Raw genomic sequence first — 18,507 nt, forward strand, 5'->3', positions numbered from 1 at the left:
GTGTTTAAATTTTGTTTCTTTAAGTAAACTATGGTAAAACCCCCAAACAAACAGCAAATACAGCTTCCTGAGATTGATGTAAATACTGAGCATCAACAGGACTGACAAATCCTTTTATATAAAAATTTAAATTACAGATGAAGCAGAAAAAGGAGGATGTAAGTGATCTAGCAATTATACCATGATGCTGCCTCAGAGCACCGAGAGGGTTGTTTACATATATTACAAATAATGAACCCTTACCCTGTGTGCTGGAGCTACCAGTCAGCCTACAGCATCTGTACCAGCCCAGAGGGATTTCAGAGGAACCCACCAATTCATTTTCTTCTAGTCACAAAGCAGGCACCAATGGAAGCTCTGGATTCAAACAGATGAAAGGGTAAGAAACATATTATCACCATCACAAACATCGAATTCTTCTGAAAAATATATCTCATGGTAAACACTTCCCCAAGACCTTGTGTGAACTTTTTAACAAGGGCATAAAGACAGGTGGCTTTGCCAGCCAGGCAAGATCTTAAGATGTAGCTGTTGATGGTTTTTTAACCTCCAATTATCTCTCTGGAGTAGAGGAGACTGCTTTTAAGGCTGCACAGAGCAGGAAGTGCTAAGTGTGTTCATAAAGGTGTGGCTTAGCTCCCTAGCAATTCCTTGGCAACAGGGGCTGCTAGCCTTAAGTAAAACAAACAGGCTTTGTGGAAATCAAAAGTTGAGAATGCAAGCTGTTCACATCTCTTTGATTAAAGCAGCCAATCTTTGAATGAAGGTGGTGGACTCCACCTTGTTCCCCCAAACCAAACAGATTCACAAGGTTTGGATGGATAAATCTTGCACTTTTGATAACCGTGCAAAATACAAAATGTTTTTTAAAGTCATTTTTGCAAGATGTGCGTGGGAAAAGGAGAAATTTGCACATAAATTTATCAAAAACTTGATGTTCTATACCTCCTCTGACAGGGATTCCTGCATAGATAGAATGTAATCCAGAGTTTTGAGAGACAGGAAGACCTGGCCTCACAGTCTTACATCTAATGTCCATATAAAGGTGTAAAATGCTGCCCATCGTGACTCATGTGTGACAGCGACAGCCGGCCTGACTGCCCTTAGTGAGGCTGCAGGTTTTCAGCGGGAACTGGCCCTAGAAAAGCTTCATGTGCCCTAAAGCCACGCATTCATGACACTATCAGGCAAAAGTACCCCTCTTGTTTGCCCATTCCCATGAGTCACTGCCTTGTTTTTGCCAGGATAACTGAACCAAATGAGGTAATGACTCCGCTTTAGAGAATAGAGGAGCAGATGGACCCCTCAGATTCCCTGCTCACACAAAGCAGAGCACTAGAGTATGGAAAGGAGTAATTAAAAGTTAAAGTTATGTCCTAGACATCTACTTCACCCAGAGCCTGAGCATTATTGGTGCGTTCACTCAAGTCACTGCAGAGCCACTCCCAGAATGTGCGAGGCAGCTTCCTATTGTGTGCCCCAGGGCTCTTTTTCTTTTCCTCACCACCATGTATTTCAGTGTAGAAAAGGCAAAATCTTAATGTATGTTAACTGTGTCACACCATGATTGAAATAATTACTTGGAGAAAACAAGGAATGACTGAACACAAGGTGACATTTCCTGTCAAACAAGGGTGTGCCACATTAGGAGAGGGTTATGGAAAGGAGGTGAGGTGGTACTGGCACTTATGAAACAGCTCTGTCAGGGTATATTATCACAACTCCAACTTGCTGGGAAGGGAATTGCACCTGCTTGCCATGTGCTTAGTTATTATCTGTGCTTATAAAGCAATTCTATAGCTGTTAAGTGATAAAATGCACTGAATTGCATCATACGGAGTCTTAAATTTAAAATTTCTACAGTATGCCAAAAGGAATCATCTAGGTATACCTGTCCTCTTTCTGTCTGAATATATTTACTGACTGTGCAGTATGTTTCTTTGAGAATGTTTCTTCTCAGGAAACCATATCATTCTCCTGTATCAGCCAGATGTATCTGTAAGGACACTACTTCTATCCTATTTCCACTGTATATTCCACAGTGTGTAAGATCCAACATCAGGCCAAAGGAAGAAAGGTAGTTGTTTAATCATGCTCAGAGGTTAAAGTGAGAAGAGCGTTTGTTGAATAAGTCAGGGAAATTTATTTGAGTGAGAATTTGATGACATGATTGTAACTATATAATACAGTTGAATGTGAACTAGTCTTCCATGCAAGCAATTGCATCTAGAGATGCTGAAGAAAAAAATTAATTTTTTTTTGCAAAAACTGTAGTTGTCTTGTCAAGCTGCAAATGGTAGAGTAGAAAATAAACTCATCTAATCTTCCTAGAAATTGGCATTAGTTCTGCTAGAGGCTGGTAGCAATGCGTCAGCCTTAAAGTCTTGTACTTTCAAGAAAGGACAGTGAAAACAGAAATACAAAAAAAAAGTTGTATCAGAGGTCTGCTGCTTCTTTGGGCAAATTATCCCATCCTTGCGTTGGATAGAATAGGACACAGGGTGTGTTTGAAATCCCTGTCAGATCTGAGGTATGTAACAATTGCTGGTAGAAATGAAGTGAAGCAAAATAGCCATAAGCAAGATGAAAGATCAGGAAATCATTGAATGATAAATCCTTTCATGTCTAGTTTGGATGCACATAATTGCATTCATCAATTTATTATACAAAATGCTTCGATGAAATGTTTTTAAAGCCTAACTACTTCAACAGGTGGTTAAGTTTTGCTTATGTTTTGCATTTATATTTTACTTCTGTTTATACTGTGGTGAGAAAAAGAAGTGTATTAGCATATCTCTATGTGGAATAAGTTTAATTAAATTCTAATGAAAAAACAGGTTAAATATCAGAGCAGCTAAATCAAATGGGAATGGAGTATTATAGGAACACACCCTCCTTTTTTATCAAGGTTTTTATGTCAGCTGAGAGTTTGTGGTACAATCTGAATAAACAGACAGAGATTAGTAATTTCTGCCAAGATAATCTCATGAGGCCAGTATCAGCCAGTTGTCAGCAAAGCTTGAGAAGATGTAACCTGTATAAATTCATCATTAATTGTGTAAATTTTACAGTTGTTTTTCATTGAATAACTTGGACTTCCAGTATACAGTCCTTTGTATTTGATGATCAGTTCTTTCATCACTGCTACATTACATCAACTCTCAGTGAGAGCAATGTGGAGCATGCAGATCTTTTGATGTAGATAATGGCCTTTACATTTCTTGTGTTGTCTATTTGTTTTTTATGTTTACATGCAAAGGTGACTGGATTTGGGTGACTGGAATCCAATGTTCCAGCTGGCAGTGGCCACTTCTCACTTCAAAACTTCAGTGATTTTGTGGTTCAGTGAACTTCTGAGAACTTCCTAATTGTACAGTATGAATCATTTATGTGTGGGAATATGACAGTCTGAATACCACTGATTCTTTGAAGGAGTGTTGCAAAAGTTTTCTAAAAGGGTAAAGGACTACTGAATTTCCTGTCTTGCTACTCTTATGACTGGAAGCCTCTGAGTTGGTCTGTTAAATATAAAGTACAAAATGGCCCAAATGAAACGCTTCATGTAGACATCAGGTCATTCTCATTTTCCATTATGAGGAGTTGAAATCTTGATCTTTCCCCAAGAGGATATAACTTTATCCTGTTGAACTGTAAATGTGTAATTTTAGATTTTATTGTTTATAAATTAAGAAGATGATTCTATTTAATTGCATGTAAATACTAGTGAATAACAGAGAGCATTTTGGCTTTTAGCTATTGCAGTGGATTGCGTTACCAATTTATGTTTTTACTCTTTCCACTGGGGTGATAGTGATGGTACCAAGGATGGTGGCAATGGATTTTTTTTCCTTTATAATTCACTATAACAAATAAATCACTAGATCAACTTCACAATTAAAAAGAGAATTTTTTACTGTTGGAAATGCTGCCACACTGACCCTACTATATCCTTTCAATGGGCAAAGAGAGAATGGGTTAGTATACAGAAGTGTTTTGATCCAAGACTGAACATCAGTCTTGCTTAAAAACCTGCCACAAAAAGAATATTTTCCATTGAACTTCTTTTCTCATATTATACTGTACCTGAGGCTAGTAAAAAAAGTAACCAATTGCAATGAAAATTTCTTAGGCAGGTTGTAGGGGCAATAAAGCTTCACACAAAGTCAATTTTCAATCACAGATAAGGTAGATTGAAAGGGTCAGGAAATACTTGCATATTCATCTCATTAGGTAACAGAAATTGTATCACATGGCTTAAAGATCCTGTCTCAACTAGTTGCAGTGAATTATTTAAAAATTTAGCAGTGAGATCAGATTGGCGACCAGGAGAAAGTTTCTCATCAGCAACGCAGTGCAGCGCTGGAACGTGTCATCCATGGAGGTTTCCAAGACACAGCTGGCCAAAATACTGGCTGGTTCACCATAGTGCTGGCAATAATCCAGTTCTGGACAAGAGGACTTGCAGAGGTCCCTCCCTGTCAGCAATCATTTCAGTGATTCTAAATCCAGAAAATTCTTTAGTCAATTATTTGAAGGACAGCATTATTTCCAATGAAAAATGAAGGAAATTCAGTTTATTTGTTATGAACTGTTAACTTTGATGTAAATCTATAATAATATTTATGAAAGACACTACTATGCATGCATGTTAGATTTGTCCATAAGTTTGGTAGAAAAGTAAATGCTTAGATTTTCAAAAGCCTGATAAATGTAATCTGGAGAAATTTGGCTAAACAGCTCACACCAATACTCCAGTGGGAACTGAGCATGTATAAAACCTTTGTAGGATTAAACCACTGGATTGATGGTCATTCCATAAAGAAGAGAAACTGTGTAAAGTAATAGGGGAAGTAATTTCATTTTTATTTCTCTTTATAGTCACCAATGTTATGTTTTAATTTACCTTTAAGTCAACAGAAATGGAATTCCAACTGATACAGGATTCTAAGTGAATGCTTCCAGTGTGGCTTGATGGTGCTGGTATCTGCAGGGTGTGGATACAATATTGCTGCTAGCAAGAAAATTCTTGCTAGCAGCAATATTGGATCCGCAGCAGGGTACCAATCCATCAGAACCAGAGTTCTGAAGCTCTTCTACAGATTGCTGAGCTTTTGTGGATATCTCAATGGAAATTATTTCAGGGCTTCTACAGTGCATTGTAATCATGGGAGACCTACCTGGCAGACCAAAAAATCAGATTTCTCCAAACATCTGGACAGCAATCAAAGAACACTGCTAAGCACTTGTTCCCATGCCTTTTCCCACTCATTGCTGTTAAAGAAAGGATGCCAGAAAATTCTTTACATATGGGTTTATGTTTCAGGAGTTACAGTAAGCTCCTCCTTCAGCAAATATTGCTGCAGTATCTTATAATCCAATCCAGGAGCCAAGGACTGAATGGGTATGAAATCTAAATGTCTTCTCACATTTGCTTACAGATCACTTACAGATCTTTTACTTCCAGTGCCAGTTCAGTTTGGAGATGCTGAGGCATGCAGAGAATTTACTACTATCCCTATTGTGCAGAGAAACACCAAGGCTCCATACTTACTCGATTTAATATCTCTGTTTCTCAAAATCGTAGAAAAAATTAGAAATTAGAATTAGAAATTGAAATTAGACCCAACTTCAAAGTTAATTCACTTTTTTCAGGGTGTTTTAACCCATCTGACAGGGTTAAATATCATCATCATTTTCCTCCTTTTAACTGATGACTAAAATATTCATGAGGACAAATAACTTCTCAATATCATACTAGTTTGGAACAGAAGATTGACTTCCATGTTCCCTGAAAGGTAATTGAGGTATTTCTGTAGATCTAAATGCAGCCAGGATATTACTCTAGATCTCATGTCTCAAAGTTTCATACTCCTTTTATTAGACTTCAGCAAAAGGACTTCAGTCATCAGGACATTCAGTTCACAGGAATTTTTAATAATGTAAAAGATTTTCTTCTCTTCTCTTCTCTTCTCTTCTCTTCTCTTCTCTTCTCTTCTCTTCTCTTCTCTTCTCTTCTCTTCTCTTCTCTTCTCTTCTCTTCTCTTCTCCCTTCCCTTCTCTTCTCCCTTCCCTTCCCTTCCCTTCCCTTCCCTTCCCTTCCCTTCCCTTCCCTTCCCTTCCCTTCCCTTCCCTTCCCTTCCCTTCCCTTCCCTTCCCTTCCCTTCCCTTCCCTTCCCTTCCCTTCCCTTCCCTTCCCTTCCCTTCCCTTCCCTTCCCTTCCCTTCCCTTCCCTTCCCTTCCCTTCCCTTCCCTTCCCTGTATAGTAAGAATGAAAATGCCACTACAGATTTATCCATTGCAAGCACAATGCTTTTAATGATTCTCTTCAGTGTTCTCATGGGATCTAACTGTAAAAATGATCTATTTTCCAGTTTTAATTGCTTGATTAATAAGAAACAAAATAATCACAGTACTAAGCTTGCATAACAATGAATGTCCATCTTTAAAACTTTTCTTCTCCACCCGGTTACATTACATGGAGCCTACCAGCAAACACCTCTATAAATATGCCTGCCAGGATTAAAGCTAAAGGTGAGCAATAACTCTTTATTTCAGCAAGATCTTGGTTACAAATTAACCTTTCTATGCTCAGTGTACAAGGGCTTGTCCCACATGTTTTTCAGGAACTGGATCCTGTTGCTGTTCTGTTAAGAGATACGACATCATTCTTTTATATTTTTTAGATCGATAACATTGGTATAATTCAGGGCAGAAAATGGGAGCGTTGTGGATAAAAGGTGAATGAGGAACCAGATGCATAATCTGATACTTTGAAATGTGTGATTGCAGGAAGGCCAGCATTTATTTAAGGGTTTTCTTTAAATTTTAGAATATGTTTTAAGTTCATTTAGCTAGAATAGGTCAGGTAAATTAGTAATAGTAGGATTATATGAGTCAAGATAGTCTAGAAGTAGAAACCAGATGGGCTTTCTAGGAAGAGAGGCTACATTTTATGAGATGAGCTAATATAATTGTAAAAAGCATAGAAGCTTTTGAGCTCACCAATGTGTAGATTTCAAGTTAGTTTTCAAGGGTCTTTGGCATTTATTTGAGGAGGACTTTTTTAATCTGACACATTGCTCTAAGTCAATTATAACCCTTTTTCTTTCACCTTAAATCCTAAAGACAAGTACATACATATTGGCATTCTCTCTTTCGATTAACTGGAGCCTGTGAGCATATGTGCCAACCTGGCCAAGAATTTATCATGTGTATGATCATCTATAGAGATCTGCTAATTAAAATCCCATTATGTATGAGGTATTCACATATTAGGGCTACAAAGTGACATCCTCATGAGGGCAGCTAAATTGCAACAGCTGGGTACTTTCTTCTGTGAACATAGCTACAGTTAAAATCTGTATTTACACTTAATCTGTGTTTACACTTATGCATACACTGCCTGTCTCCAAACACCCCCATAAATATGTGAGTTTGGGAGGGGAGGAACAGTTTGGGAAAAGAGGAACAGTTCTCACACTTGCAGTCAATGCATTTTTATGGTTCTTATTACAGACTTCAGGGATAAGAATCATCCCATACTCAGTAACAGTCTGTTACACTGTTTCATTACCACTATATCCAAAGGTTGTAACTAACCAAAAGGAATAGAAATGGGTTTTTATTCTACCAAGGACTTCTAGAAGTGCATTGACAGAGAAAAATATAGATGTGGCATAAATTCAGCAATGCTAGCAAATATAATGCTGAAAACATTTTAAATATATAAATATATTCATGTTACAGATTAAAGTTTTCATCTCTGGTTGTTTGGGAATTTGCTCTTTCTGTAACAATGTATTTTCAGGATGATTTCCCAAGCAGCTGCATGAGCTGCAGAGACAAGAGCTGAGAGGTGTTTAACAACTGTCTCGTGATATTCAGTGAGATGCACCTGTGCAAAGTTTCCTGCATGGCCTCTGTCAGGTAAATACTTGTAACACATGAATTCTAAGATACTTCACATTGGACTGCATCCTTGAACTGTAGTTTATTTTCACTGAAATAAAAGGAATTAGTCTTGCTGGTGGTGTTAGCATGGGGAATCAGTGTTTGCCATAAGGAGGAACACAATAACTGCTATAATTAATCAATTATAAAATTGGAATGTTAAAATAAAATGAGAAAATATGATTTAATAATTTAAGCCATCAGATGTTCACAGTTAAATGCTCAGCTCTGCATTTTCCCAGGATAGACACCACTAGCCAATTAGCAGCACCAATTTTCATTCAGTAAAAGCTCTATTTCAACACAATACTAATATTGAAGTATAAACTGAAGACTTAATTAAACAAAAGAAAAAATACTACTAGTCCAACTTTGGCCTTTAAAAATCACTAGTAACTCATCAGTGGTGGCAATAGGAAAAATAACTTTCAAAAGAGTTTAGAGGCCTTTTGATCTTCTTTTCTGTTTTAAAATCAATTTGAGTTTGACAATATTTCTGAAAATTGTCTCAGTCCCTGATGTTACAAATATTATTGCTGCTGCTGTTGAGCAGGAGTGTTTTCATAGCAGCTAGACTAGGTGGTGATTTCCCATTGAAGTCTCACCAGTGAAACAGGAGAGAGGAGCAGGGAAAAGCTGCCTATCTTGGACTGCAGTTAATGCCCAGGAGACAGTTCTTTATTGAGGTAGGGTAGAAAATGCAAGGCTTTATATTGCTATTTTGCAAAATTTCCTAGATGCATCCTTAATCCAAAAAAAAAAAAAAAAGAAAAAAAAAGTTTTGCTAGGACCCACCTTTACAAACTATATGAAGAATAGGGCCTAAATTGAAAAGTACTCTCTGCCTAAAATCCCTGTGGAATACTACGCTTTCGTTACAGATTAACGTCGGCATGGGTAGCTCGATACACACACAGCAACGTGCACAAAAGGCAATTACTTAGAAACAGGTAAAGACTTTTCTGTCGTGGAATTCAATGCCAAGTCATAAATTGTGTTTTAGCAACCGTACTCGTACATTGTTCAGATTTTCCCCCGAAACGGGCGCGGGTCTGAGCGTACAGAGCCCCGCGTGCCCCGCTCGCCGGGCGCGTAGTGCCCGCACCCAGCGCCGGGCGGGATCCCGCAGAACTGAAAGCAGGTACAGGCACTTCCTGCAGGCAGAATTAAAGAGAGAAAGGGAGTTTGCCTCTGATCTCCTTCAAAAACCAATCAGGCCAGATCAGCCAGGCGTTGATTCTCCCTCCGTCCCTCCTACACCTTTTCCAGAGGCCCAATGGCCTTGTCCCTTTGGGAGATTGACTAGAGTCACATGAGCTGCACCAAGGGCAGGTAACTCAGGAGAGGGGAAGGGGAAGAGGGAAGGAAAAAAAAAAAAGAGAGAGAGAAAAAAAAAAAAAACCCAAGCCCAGACTGAGCTTCTGCCATGATGTCAGAGGGAAAGAAACCCACAGCTTGCTAATTTCACCTCCCAATCGGCCCCGGGAAGGAGATCACCGGGAACAGGTAGAGATGGGAGCCTTTCTTTCTCCATGTTTTTTTTCCTCAAACACTCAATCTCCTAAATAGCTCTTTCTCTCCTCTTTTTATTGTGACTCCTCGTTCGCTCCTTTTCCCTTTGATTACTTGGAGGTAGGGGGTGAGCCTTATGGGATTATTTTGGGTTGGTTTTTTTTTGTTTGTTTGTTAGTGTGTCTTTCTTTTGCTTTTTTTGCTTTTTTTTTCTCTCTCTTTTTCTTTCTTTTTTTTTTTTTTTTTTTGACCTCTGCTTTTGATTGTAGTTGTTTCCCCCTGTGGTCATGACGGCTTCGCACAGTGACTCTTTGGTGGTGTTGTTTGGGGCAACAGCTGGTGCATATGGGGCTAAACTGGGTTCGGATGAGAGGGAACTAATTCTCTTGGTGTGGCAAGTTGTGGATCTACACAGCAAGAAGGTATGGCTTCGATATCCGGGGCGAGGGCGCGTTCCCCGGCGCGGGGCGAGCGGGCTCTCCCGGCCACTCGCCGCCTGCCCGGAGCCGTTTGTTCATTTCACAAATGCACCGAGGGAAGGGAGGGCGCGGGGCCCGTGCCCGGGGGTCATTCCCTGCCCGGGGGCGCTCGCTCGGGAAGCTCCTTTTTGTTCCGTCTTCAGGGAAGAAGTAACCTCTAAAGAAAGTTTGGCCGCTTCCACGCCCCACTGCCCCGTCCGCCTTAAATCATGTGTAGCTTCGAGGATGTCTGCGGACTTTTGAAGCTTTAAAACAAAAAGCTGCCCCGGGTGGCTCCGAGCGTGCTCGCTTCCCTGGCAGCCGGCTCACGGTCACCGTTGGACCCTTTGGGCCTGCTTTTTGTTTGTTTAACCAATGTTTGGATAACCTTTACAAGAATATTGACTTCTTTTAATTTTATGCCAATCTAAAAGTCACCTCTAATCTTTTTTCTCCCCGAAAGTCCTATCATAAATAACCCCCTAGACATGAAGGGCTTTGATAAAACAAACAGGACTATCAATTTCATTAGTGGATTCATGAAACTGCCTTAATATTAAGTGATCTTCCCTTTGCAGTTAACTCCCGCAAAAGTGGGTGCTAACTGCAAAAGGCCTTCCCTGAAAATGGGCTCGGATACTCCGAAGCTGAGAGCGTGGCTCTCCGGGGTGGGAGGGAGAGAAACCGCAGCCAAAGGTTTCGATTTGTGAAATAGACAAATGCGTTTTCTCCTGGCGTTTATCGGGAGGTGATACTGCACCTTTCTGATTTTTCTGCAGTCTCAACACATTGCTGTAAAGAGCTAATTCGATTGTTCCTCACTTTTGCCCATAATTTCTTAAATGTTTTTAGGTAGGGACACTACACAAATCCCTGGTGAAAGCAGACAACTTGGACTTAAGTGACCAGTGTCGCGAAGTCAGTGGCTTAACACCAGAGGGACTGGGCAAAGCTGAACCACTGGACCGGGTTCTTCAACAGGTGAGGTGCTGCTTTTGGGAGCAGGAGCTCTTCAGGGTGAAGCCTGTGAAGGAGATTTAATGGATTTGAAAAAGGAAACGGACTTTAATTTTGTCTTTCATTTTGAAATCACTAGCAAGTTTTCATGCTTGTTTTTAAGCTAACCCAAAAGGTACCTGAACCATTTGAAATGGGAACACCATAATTCTGAAACAGTTATGTACAATACCAGAGTTGTTTGAGGTGATGCTATAAGTGTTTGGAAGATCTGACTTCTGGTTGTTTTGATGGGTCTACTTTTATTCTAGGATTCTCTTAAGCTTTAAAAGAGTAGGCTAGTAAAAGTACTGCTTAATAAAGCAGTGTTAATCAAATTTTCGAACTTCACATGGTACATTCCAGTCTACAGGTTCAATGCTCTAATGTGTATTAAAAAACTTTTTTTCATTTGCTATTCCTAAAGTCAGCTGAAATCTTCAAAATCTTTCATGTAACATCAGATATGATTGTTGTGTATCACTCTTTTCCAGATGAGCCTAATTAGTGGATTACAAAGTGATTTGGTTTTATTTTTTTCTGATTTCTGTAGGTTTGCTCTTTGGCTCATTTAATATCACACTGAGACAGTAAATCTATAAATTTGTATGATACCTACAGCTCAAGAGGACTTAAGTTACTTCAAAAAATTTAGTGCAAATAGTGTGTATAGATAATGCAGTTCCCTAAAGTGTGCTTGCTTTGACTGTCCTTTCTGTACACGAAATGGGCTTGAATGGAAAAATACAATAGTGCATTTTTGTGTAATATATAAACCTGGCTTTCCACACCTTGTCTGAATCATTTGTAGGTGTGTTTCAGCAAGAAACTTGCTTAGGCAGTAGAACAGGTTTGTGTTGCTGTAACTTCTGGTGACACAGATAACTTGGCAGACTTGGTCCTAAGCCTCTTTGGTACTCACTCCAGAGTGCAGTGTTAACCATGCAGTGTCTTTGAACATGTAACTTCTATGTGGCTTAAAATCTGTCAGCATTGGCTGCAATGACATTTGTTCTACTTGCATTTGTTTTGCTGGAGTCCAGGACCAAGAGGTGATTTTCTTTTTTTTTTTTTTTTTTTTTTTTTTTAAAGCTCCATAATAACCCCTGAGAAAATGTGCAGCTGCAGGTTTGATCTTGTCCCAGATCTTGCACTAAAGACATCTGGAACAGCGTAGCCCAGTACACTCTGTTTACCTTTATAACAGACACACTTTAATTATACTCAATACTTTATGAGAGATTGTATCTTATTGCTGTAAATTGCACTGTAGGTGGGTCTGCTTTAGCAAATAAAAGGAAATACTACCTTTGTGTGTAGGTGGGTAGAGACTCTTGAAAAACAACAATTTTTTTCCTTTTTGTTTGCATATCTATGCAACTAAATAATGATTTTACTGTTAATTGTTGGATGCCAGTTGTGATGTGGCCAGATCCATCATAAGTCTTCTGGAACACACCTTACCTAAACTCTTCTCCCTTCCCCTCGGTGTCCTGACTCCTGTGGGAATTAGGAGAAAATTAATTCAACTTCCCACTTGCAGTGGTGGCAAAAAGCAAAACTCCATATTCTTTAATAGTAGATAATTTTCTGCGTTTTTGAAGACAAGTCCACTGAATATTTTAATTGCATCATGTATTTTAAGGATGAGTCAGGTATCTGACAACACATACAGGGTATTTTTTTCTTTCTCAGTTAAGCATTTTGTTCAGCAAAAGCACAGGTAGGTGAAGTGGTTATTTTAAAAGGAGGAGGAAAAGGAAGTAGACTTGTACCTTGATTTGAGATAATGTTATAGAGTATGTGAAATTAACTTTCCACACCCTGCCTGGATTGTGGTAGAAAATTGATGATGCAGCTGAAAATCACCCACTTTAGCACATATCTCAAGCATGTAAATGAAAGTGTCGGTGCCTGCTTCTGGCTCTTGCCTTGAGATCTCCCAGCCTCTACACCTAGAGGGAAGTGAGAATCACTGAGCACAAATCCATTGTAACTTTTATCCATGCTTCAGAGGCCTCATTCAACTTCAAACATTCTGTGGTTCTGAATCAGTGATTTGTAGCTGGTAAACAGTAGATCAGCTACTGTGGGTCTGGAGTTATTCCCTTGACCACAGAAAGTCTCCTTCTATTGCTGTGTAGGTCACTTTCCAGCAATGATGGGGTCTACCTGTAATCTGTGGTCAAGTCTTTACTTTGCTTTTAACCAGACACTTCAACAAATGATGCATAATTTCAATTTTGCTTCATATTCCTAAAATGTTACATCTTGCACAGCTTACTACTTGAGTTTCTGAAGAAATGTTCTAAAATAGGGTTATCAATAAGTTTTGGTTGTTGTAATTTTACAAGGTAAGGTTCTGAAACACAGTGCCCCTAAATAACCAAGCTGTTTGCTGCAGTGTATGCTCTGTATGTTTTGTTGCAAGGTTTTAATTACTGTACTTGTCCAGGGTAACAAGCATTTGATTCCATAGGTACTACTGCAGTTATGGGATCTATCTGTACTTTCTGATAGGTGATGTGCCATGTTGTCATAGCTTTCCTTTGGCGGGGGGGGGGGGGGGGGAGTGGAGTATGTACAAATGTCAGGGAAATAGTTACCTGAAGTCATAAAATGTGTGCTCTTTGGGAGCAGCCTGCTTGATGTATTTAGCTCAAAATGGCATTAGTAACTTATCTCTGGTGTGCGAGCAGTAATGGTGAACTCACAGCTGCTGAGATGTTGCAGAATGCTACTGAGTAGAAAAATGTGAGGATTTTTATTTAACAAAGTAAATGGGAGATCTCTTGTTCAAGTGTGTATTTGAAACTGTCTTGAGCCTGTGATCTAAGCCTCTAAACATGCATCAGCTACACCACTTACCAAGGGGAATAGTTTTCTTCCTGCATTACTCGGACATTCTTGCCAGGTTTCATTGTTCAGATCCTCAAATCACAGGACTGGCTTATTTAGCATGTTATTTATATTTTTCTAGTTAACTGCTGTAGCTTTATAGTTTCCCAGTTTCCAAGCTTTTAAGGGAAAGCAATTATTTTCAGGTTGCTCTCTGAAACCTTGCAGGAATGGAACCTTGCTTTTAAAGAGCAAAACCAAAATGAACTTTGCCTTTCTCTCAGCCCCATTACTCTGTCTTCAAAAAGCTGACATCCTCACGCGCTTCTCTGATTGTAGCCACGGGGGTTCTAAGTTAAAGATCCCATATGAAGTTGAAACTGCTGTGGATTTCATAATCCTTCCCATACAGAAAACCTGGCTGAATCAGCATGACTTGCCTTAAGACATGTTACTTTCCTTTTGCAAGACACTATTTGCATGTCTTCCTGACAAAGGGTAAGTCTAAGAAGAGCTAATAATTTTGGAGAACCATCTGCAGTGTTTAGCTGTAATTACCGTCTTTCTTTGAACGATATACATAAAAAGGGAGACATTCTCATGTGAGACCTGGCTTTGCTTTTGGACTACCAAAAGCATTCAAATTGAATCTATGGATTGACATTTAAGTATTAAAAATTTGTTTAAAATACTGTCCTAGTCCTGCTGATTGAATATATTAAATCAAATACATCAGTAAATATTTTGATTTATATTCTTAGAGAAAGACAAAGCTGCACCTTTTTTTCCTCCCACTTCCCTAAATAATGCTTAAATTGAAAATATTCAGTGGTTGCCACTTTATCAGGTGATAGCAAATTGCCAGTTCCCTCAAGCATGTTTGGATGCCTATTGATCATCCAGCTGAGCTGCAGGTGCAATTTATTTTCAGCAAATTCAGCAAGAAACAAGCTGGTTAAATGAGCATTTGGAAACAAATGGGATGGGGGGAGAGGTGGAAGAGTTTGTGAATTCCTCTAACCTGATAAACCGGTTACAACCTTCTTTTTAAGAGAAACTTGTTCTGCAGCTTCTTCCTCACAAAGTGCTAGCAGAAAGTTTTCTTGGCTCCCTTACCAGCTGTCACGCCTTCATTTTGGATAAATGATTTTTTTTTTAAATTTATTTTTAATACATCTCCCAGTCTTCAAACTGCAGAAAAAAGCCTGACAATGCAGGGTGGGTTTTTTGGTTGGTTTTTATTTTTTGTGTGTGTGGTTTTTTGGGTTTGTTTATTTGGTTTTTGTTGTTTTGGGGGTTTTTGTTGGTTTTTTTGTTTGTTTTTTGGGGGGGGGATTTGTTCTGTTTTGGTTTTTTGTTGGGGGTTTTTGTTTGTTTGTTTTTTTTGTTTTTTTTTTTTTTTGGTTGGTTGGGGTTTTTTTGTCTTATGGTTGGTCTTCCACCTTCAGATTATTTGATGACTGCATCACCTCCATAAAACTCCTAGCTGAGTTTGGAGTATTTGCTGGGTATGAGTTCTGACATTTTGGAGCAGGTGTTTGGCACGCCTTTGGCAAATGTTACTAAGCAGGCTGTTCTTTCCACAACAAATACTTAGGGTGTCATTTCACAAGATTTGGCTTCAGCAGTGAAGCCAGCTTCTCCCCTGCCCCTATGCCAGACTTTGCCATCTTTTTGTTGTGTCAGTAAAACCCTTTGTGGAGATGTGCTGTAAACAGGATCACTGAAATGAGCAGGTGGGGTGGGAACTTGCAGCTGCTTTGCTGTCCAAGCTCACGTCCTGTGAAACTACACCCTTTGGTTGTGTTTTCATGATCCAACACGTTTGATGGTGATACCAGCTTAAGCTATTTCCGCCTCTGCATTGCGTGCTCGAGCTGCTGTTGTATGAAAACTTCAGTGGCACCTTTCACTTAGGCAGCTGCTGCTACCTGGCCCTCCCTTACCTGCATTCTGCCAGTACAAAAGTTTTTGGGGCTGCAAATTGAACTGGAGCAGGGCACTGTTCTGAATTCAAGCCAGTTCAGATTTGGAGTGTTCTGTCTGATGCACACATGGCAGATTGGGAAGTTTTCCTGAGGGCAGCCATAGCACTAAGGTGTGGGTGAAAGGAGGGTAACATTTTAAGACAGGTAGGGCACTGAGCAGTTTATGTGAAATTATGGCCTTGGTTTGGCATCAGCAGTGAGTGGTGAGGATTTCCTGATAGACACAAGGGCCTTCAGGTTGTCAGGGCAGGTAAGTGAGAGGTTTCTGCTCCTACAGGAGGGCTGAGTGTCCTGTGTGCAGGTAGCCTTATATGAAGTTTTTACATCTATTAACATCCAATAACCACCTATTTTCATTGATAAAGTTAGATGAGCATTGGTTAAATTAGGTAGCATACTTAATATTGAAATATCATCAGTATTTACTGTGTGGAATTAAGGATCTGCTAATGCTTTCTGTAGCTGTAGGATATTACAGTGTGGATTTTTTTTTTTTTTTTTTAGCTATGGCTAACTCTTTTTTCAGAACCTTAGTTCTAATTCTGTTGTTGATGGTATAGGTAAACTATTTTTCCCTTTACAAATCCTCAGTGCTACCCAGCTCTGTAGCCCACTACATTATTATTGAAACAATCAAATCTGTTCCCTCAAAAAACCCAGAAAAGACTTGATAGCATAAACAGTTCCTCTGTTATGTATATTTATATATATATATATGTGTACAGAAATATACATATGTAGGTCATGTGAATCCATTTGTTATTGGCAGCATTTATGTTCCATTAGGTTGTGTGGAAAAGCAGTGACCTTACCTTCTCCAAAGGCTGCAATACTTTTATCTGAATTCCTCAAGTATTCCCTTTAGGAAATAGGAAGGTTCCCTTGCTTTGTTCCTGTATTCAGGTACATTTGACTTCAGAATGAGCAGAGAATTGGATAAAGGAATTTGTCTAAAGCTGCATATTCTTTTCCTCAGAGGCATAAAAATGTCCTAGCCTTGGCTAGCTGGGCTATCTTCTCTTAAAACTAGAAGTGCCAGTATTCACGAGAAGTGAATAATTTGGCCCAGTGGTTTGAGGATGAGTAGACTTTTTTATGATAGCAGATGTTGCTACTTTTCCTGGTGAAGTTGAACAGTAACTTTAAATTACCATGTCTAGGATTAGCATATATGGACAAATAAACTTTACTATGTGACCTTCCAGAATAGCTTGAGGTGCCTGTCTTCACAGGGAGTGATGTTGTGCCGTGTTTGAAAACCGTGTCATTAACACATTTGGATGTTTCCATAGCTATAATATTATGTCTGAATACTTGAATTTCTCTTGAAATTGTTCTTGCAGGTTTTTTTAAAGTCGTTGAAAGACAGCAAAACAGCAGGTAGAAGCATTTTAATACAAAGATTGCTGGATTGCATGATCCTCAGAGACTTTGAACTTCTTTCCTCTAACTTGCTCTAAGTAGCTACTGAAAAAAATCACTGGAAATGTGTTAATGAATTATTGTCAGGGTTTTTAAAAGTGGTTGAGGAGTAAATGAAGCATAAAGGATTTTAGTGTGTAGATGTAGCATTTAGCGACATGGTTTAGTGGTCAACTTGGCACTGTTAAGTTAATGGTAAGAATCAATGATCTTGAAGAGCTTTTCCAACCTAAATTATTCTATTATTTGTATTCTGCTATTTTGACAGTAATTATATGTGCAGTGCTTCTATCTATTCTTGCTGTTAACATGGAAGCAGCTTAGAAAACTTTTTCGTGGATATTCTGCGTTGTCTGCAAACCTGTGCTGTTTCTCTCTTCCTCTGGTAGCATTTTGAAAGGGTTGCACACTTCCTCAATCTGTATGTTGCTTTACTTGATTTTTTTCCCCCTCTTTTTCATTAACCAATGCCCTTAAGTTATATATAAAGTTTTTGGGTGGCTGAGTGCTGCCAAATGAGGGCAATGTCTCTGTCAATGTGTTGCAGCACTTCCCTGCTGAGCAGTTGGGTTTCAGACTGATGCATAGATGCTAGAATTGATACTGTGAGCAAAGCAGTGTTGTGGCCAAAACTAAAAATGCTGCTTGAAGTTTAATTTTTAGCAACATAATATCAGTCCTGTCTCATTTTATAATTTCTATGATTACAACTGGAAATTTTATGTCTCTTTATTAGAAACAGAAACAGTAATTCTCCCTCATGTTCGTGTCTTTGCCATCTCCTATACTCTGGAAAAGCTTTTTTCTTCGTAATAGTTGCTGCTGTGCAAAAACCTGCAGAGACATAATGTTTTCCTGCATGATCCATTTCTGTTAGCTACAATCTTATTCCAATAAAAGAGGGGAAATATTGATACTCTGAAAGACAACTTGACACGTGCCCTAAGAGAGTACTGAGTCAGAAGTCATGTTTGTTTTACAAACCATGTTTCAGTGCTTTGCTCTGATAATCTGTGGTGATGTTCTTTAAACTTTTCACATCTTGCTCCAGTGTACTTCTATACAGTAGCCTCTGTTCTTGCTTAGTTCATAAAAAGGTGCTTTCCTAATAGTGCCTCATTCATTAAATCCACATGCTGTGAAAGTAGATGTGAGTTATGGGATAAATATTACACAAAAGGTATTGGGAATTGAAATTCAAATGCTCACCCCTTTGATGAGTGACAAAACAAAACAACTAAAATCAGTTCTCCCACTTCCCCCAAACTTCCATTTAAAAATATTTTAGTTTCTCTTTCCTCCTGCTGCTTTCTTTGTAGAGCTGCAGTGGGCAGAGTTTGGCA

General features: G+C 39.1%; 1 protein-coding gene and 1 non-coding gene across 9 annotated transcripts in view; both read left to right on the forward strand.

The window, feature by feature from the left end:
- Positions 1–6,001, forward strand: part of LOC104687483 — a 47,557-nt gene extending 41,556 nt beyond the window's left edge. The window contains exons 8-9 of one of the 2 annotated variants that reach the window (XR_005602884.1): positions 138–379; positions 3,260–6,001. This is a non-coding gene — a transcript (uncharacterized LOC104687483). Of the gene's footprint in view, positions 1–137 lie in introns of both variants that reach the window. The other variant, XR_005602885.1, reaches the window with a different exon arrangement.
- Positions 6,002–6,229: 228 nt separating this feature from the next.
- The window catches only part of ESRP2 (epithelial splicing regulatory protein 2), a 46,376-nt gene continuing 34,098 nt past the window's right edge, over positions 6,230–18,507 (forward strand). For 3 of the 7 annotated variants that reach the window (XM_039558216.1, XM_039558221.1, XM_039558222.1), the window contains exons 1-3: positions 9,308–9,456; positions 9,732–9,884; positions 10,773–10,901. In XM_039558216.1, coding sequence (XP_039414150.1) covers positions 9,750–9,884; positions 10,773–10,901 — 264 coding nt within the window. In that variant the 5' untranslated portion in view covers positions 9,308–9,456; positions 9,732–9,749. Of the gene's footprint in view, positions 6,532–7,807; positions 7,927–8,831; positions 8,901–9,306; positions 9,457–9,731; positions 9,885–10,772; positions 10,902–18,507 lie in introns of those variants that run through there. The other 4 variants (XM_039558220.1, XM_039558218.1, XM_039558217.1 and 1 more) reach the window with 3 other exon arrangements.

The sequence above is a fragment of the Corvus cornix genome, chromosome 11, assembly GCF_000738735.6.
Source record: "Corvus cornix cornix isolate S_Up_H32 chromosome 11, ASM73873v5, whole genome shotgun sequence".
NCBI classification, from domain to species: domain Eukaryota; kingdom Metazoa; phylum Chordata; class Aves; order Passeriformes; family Corvidae; genus Corvus; species Corvus cornix.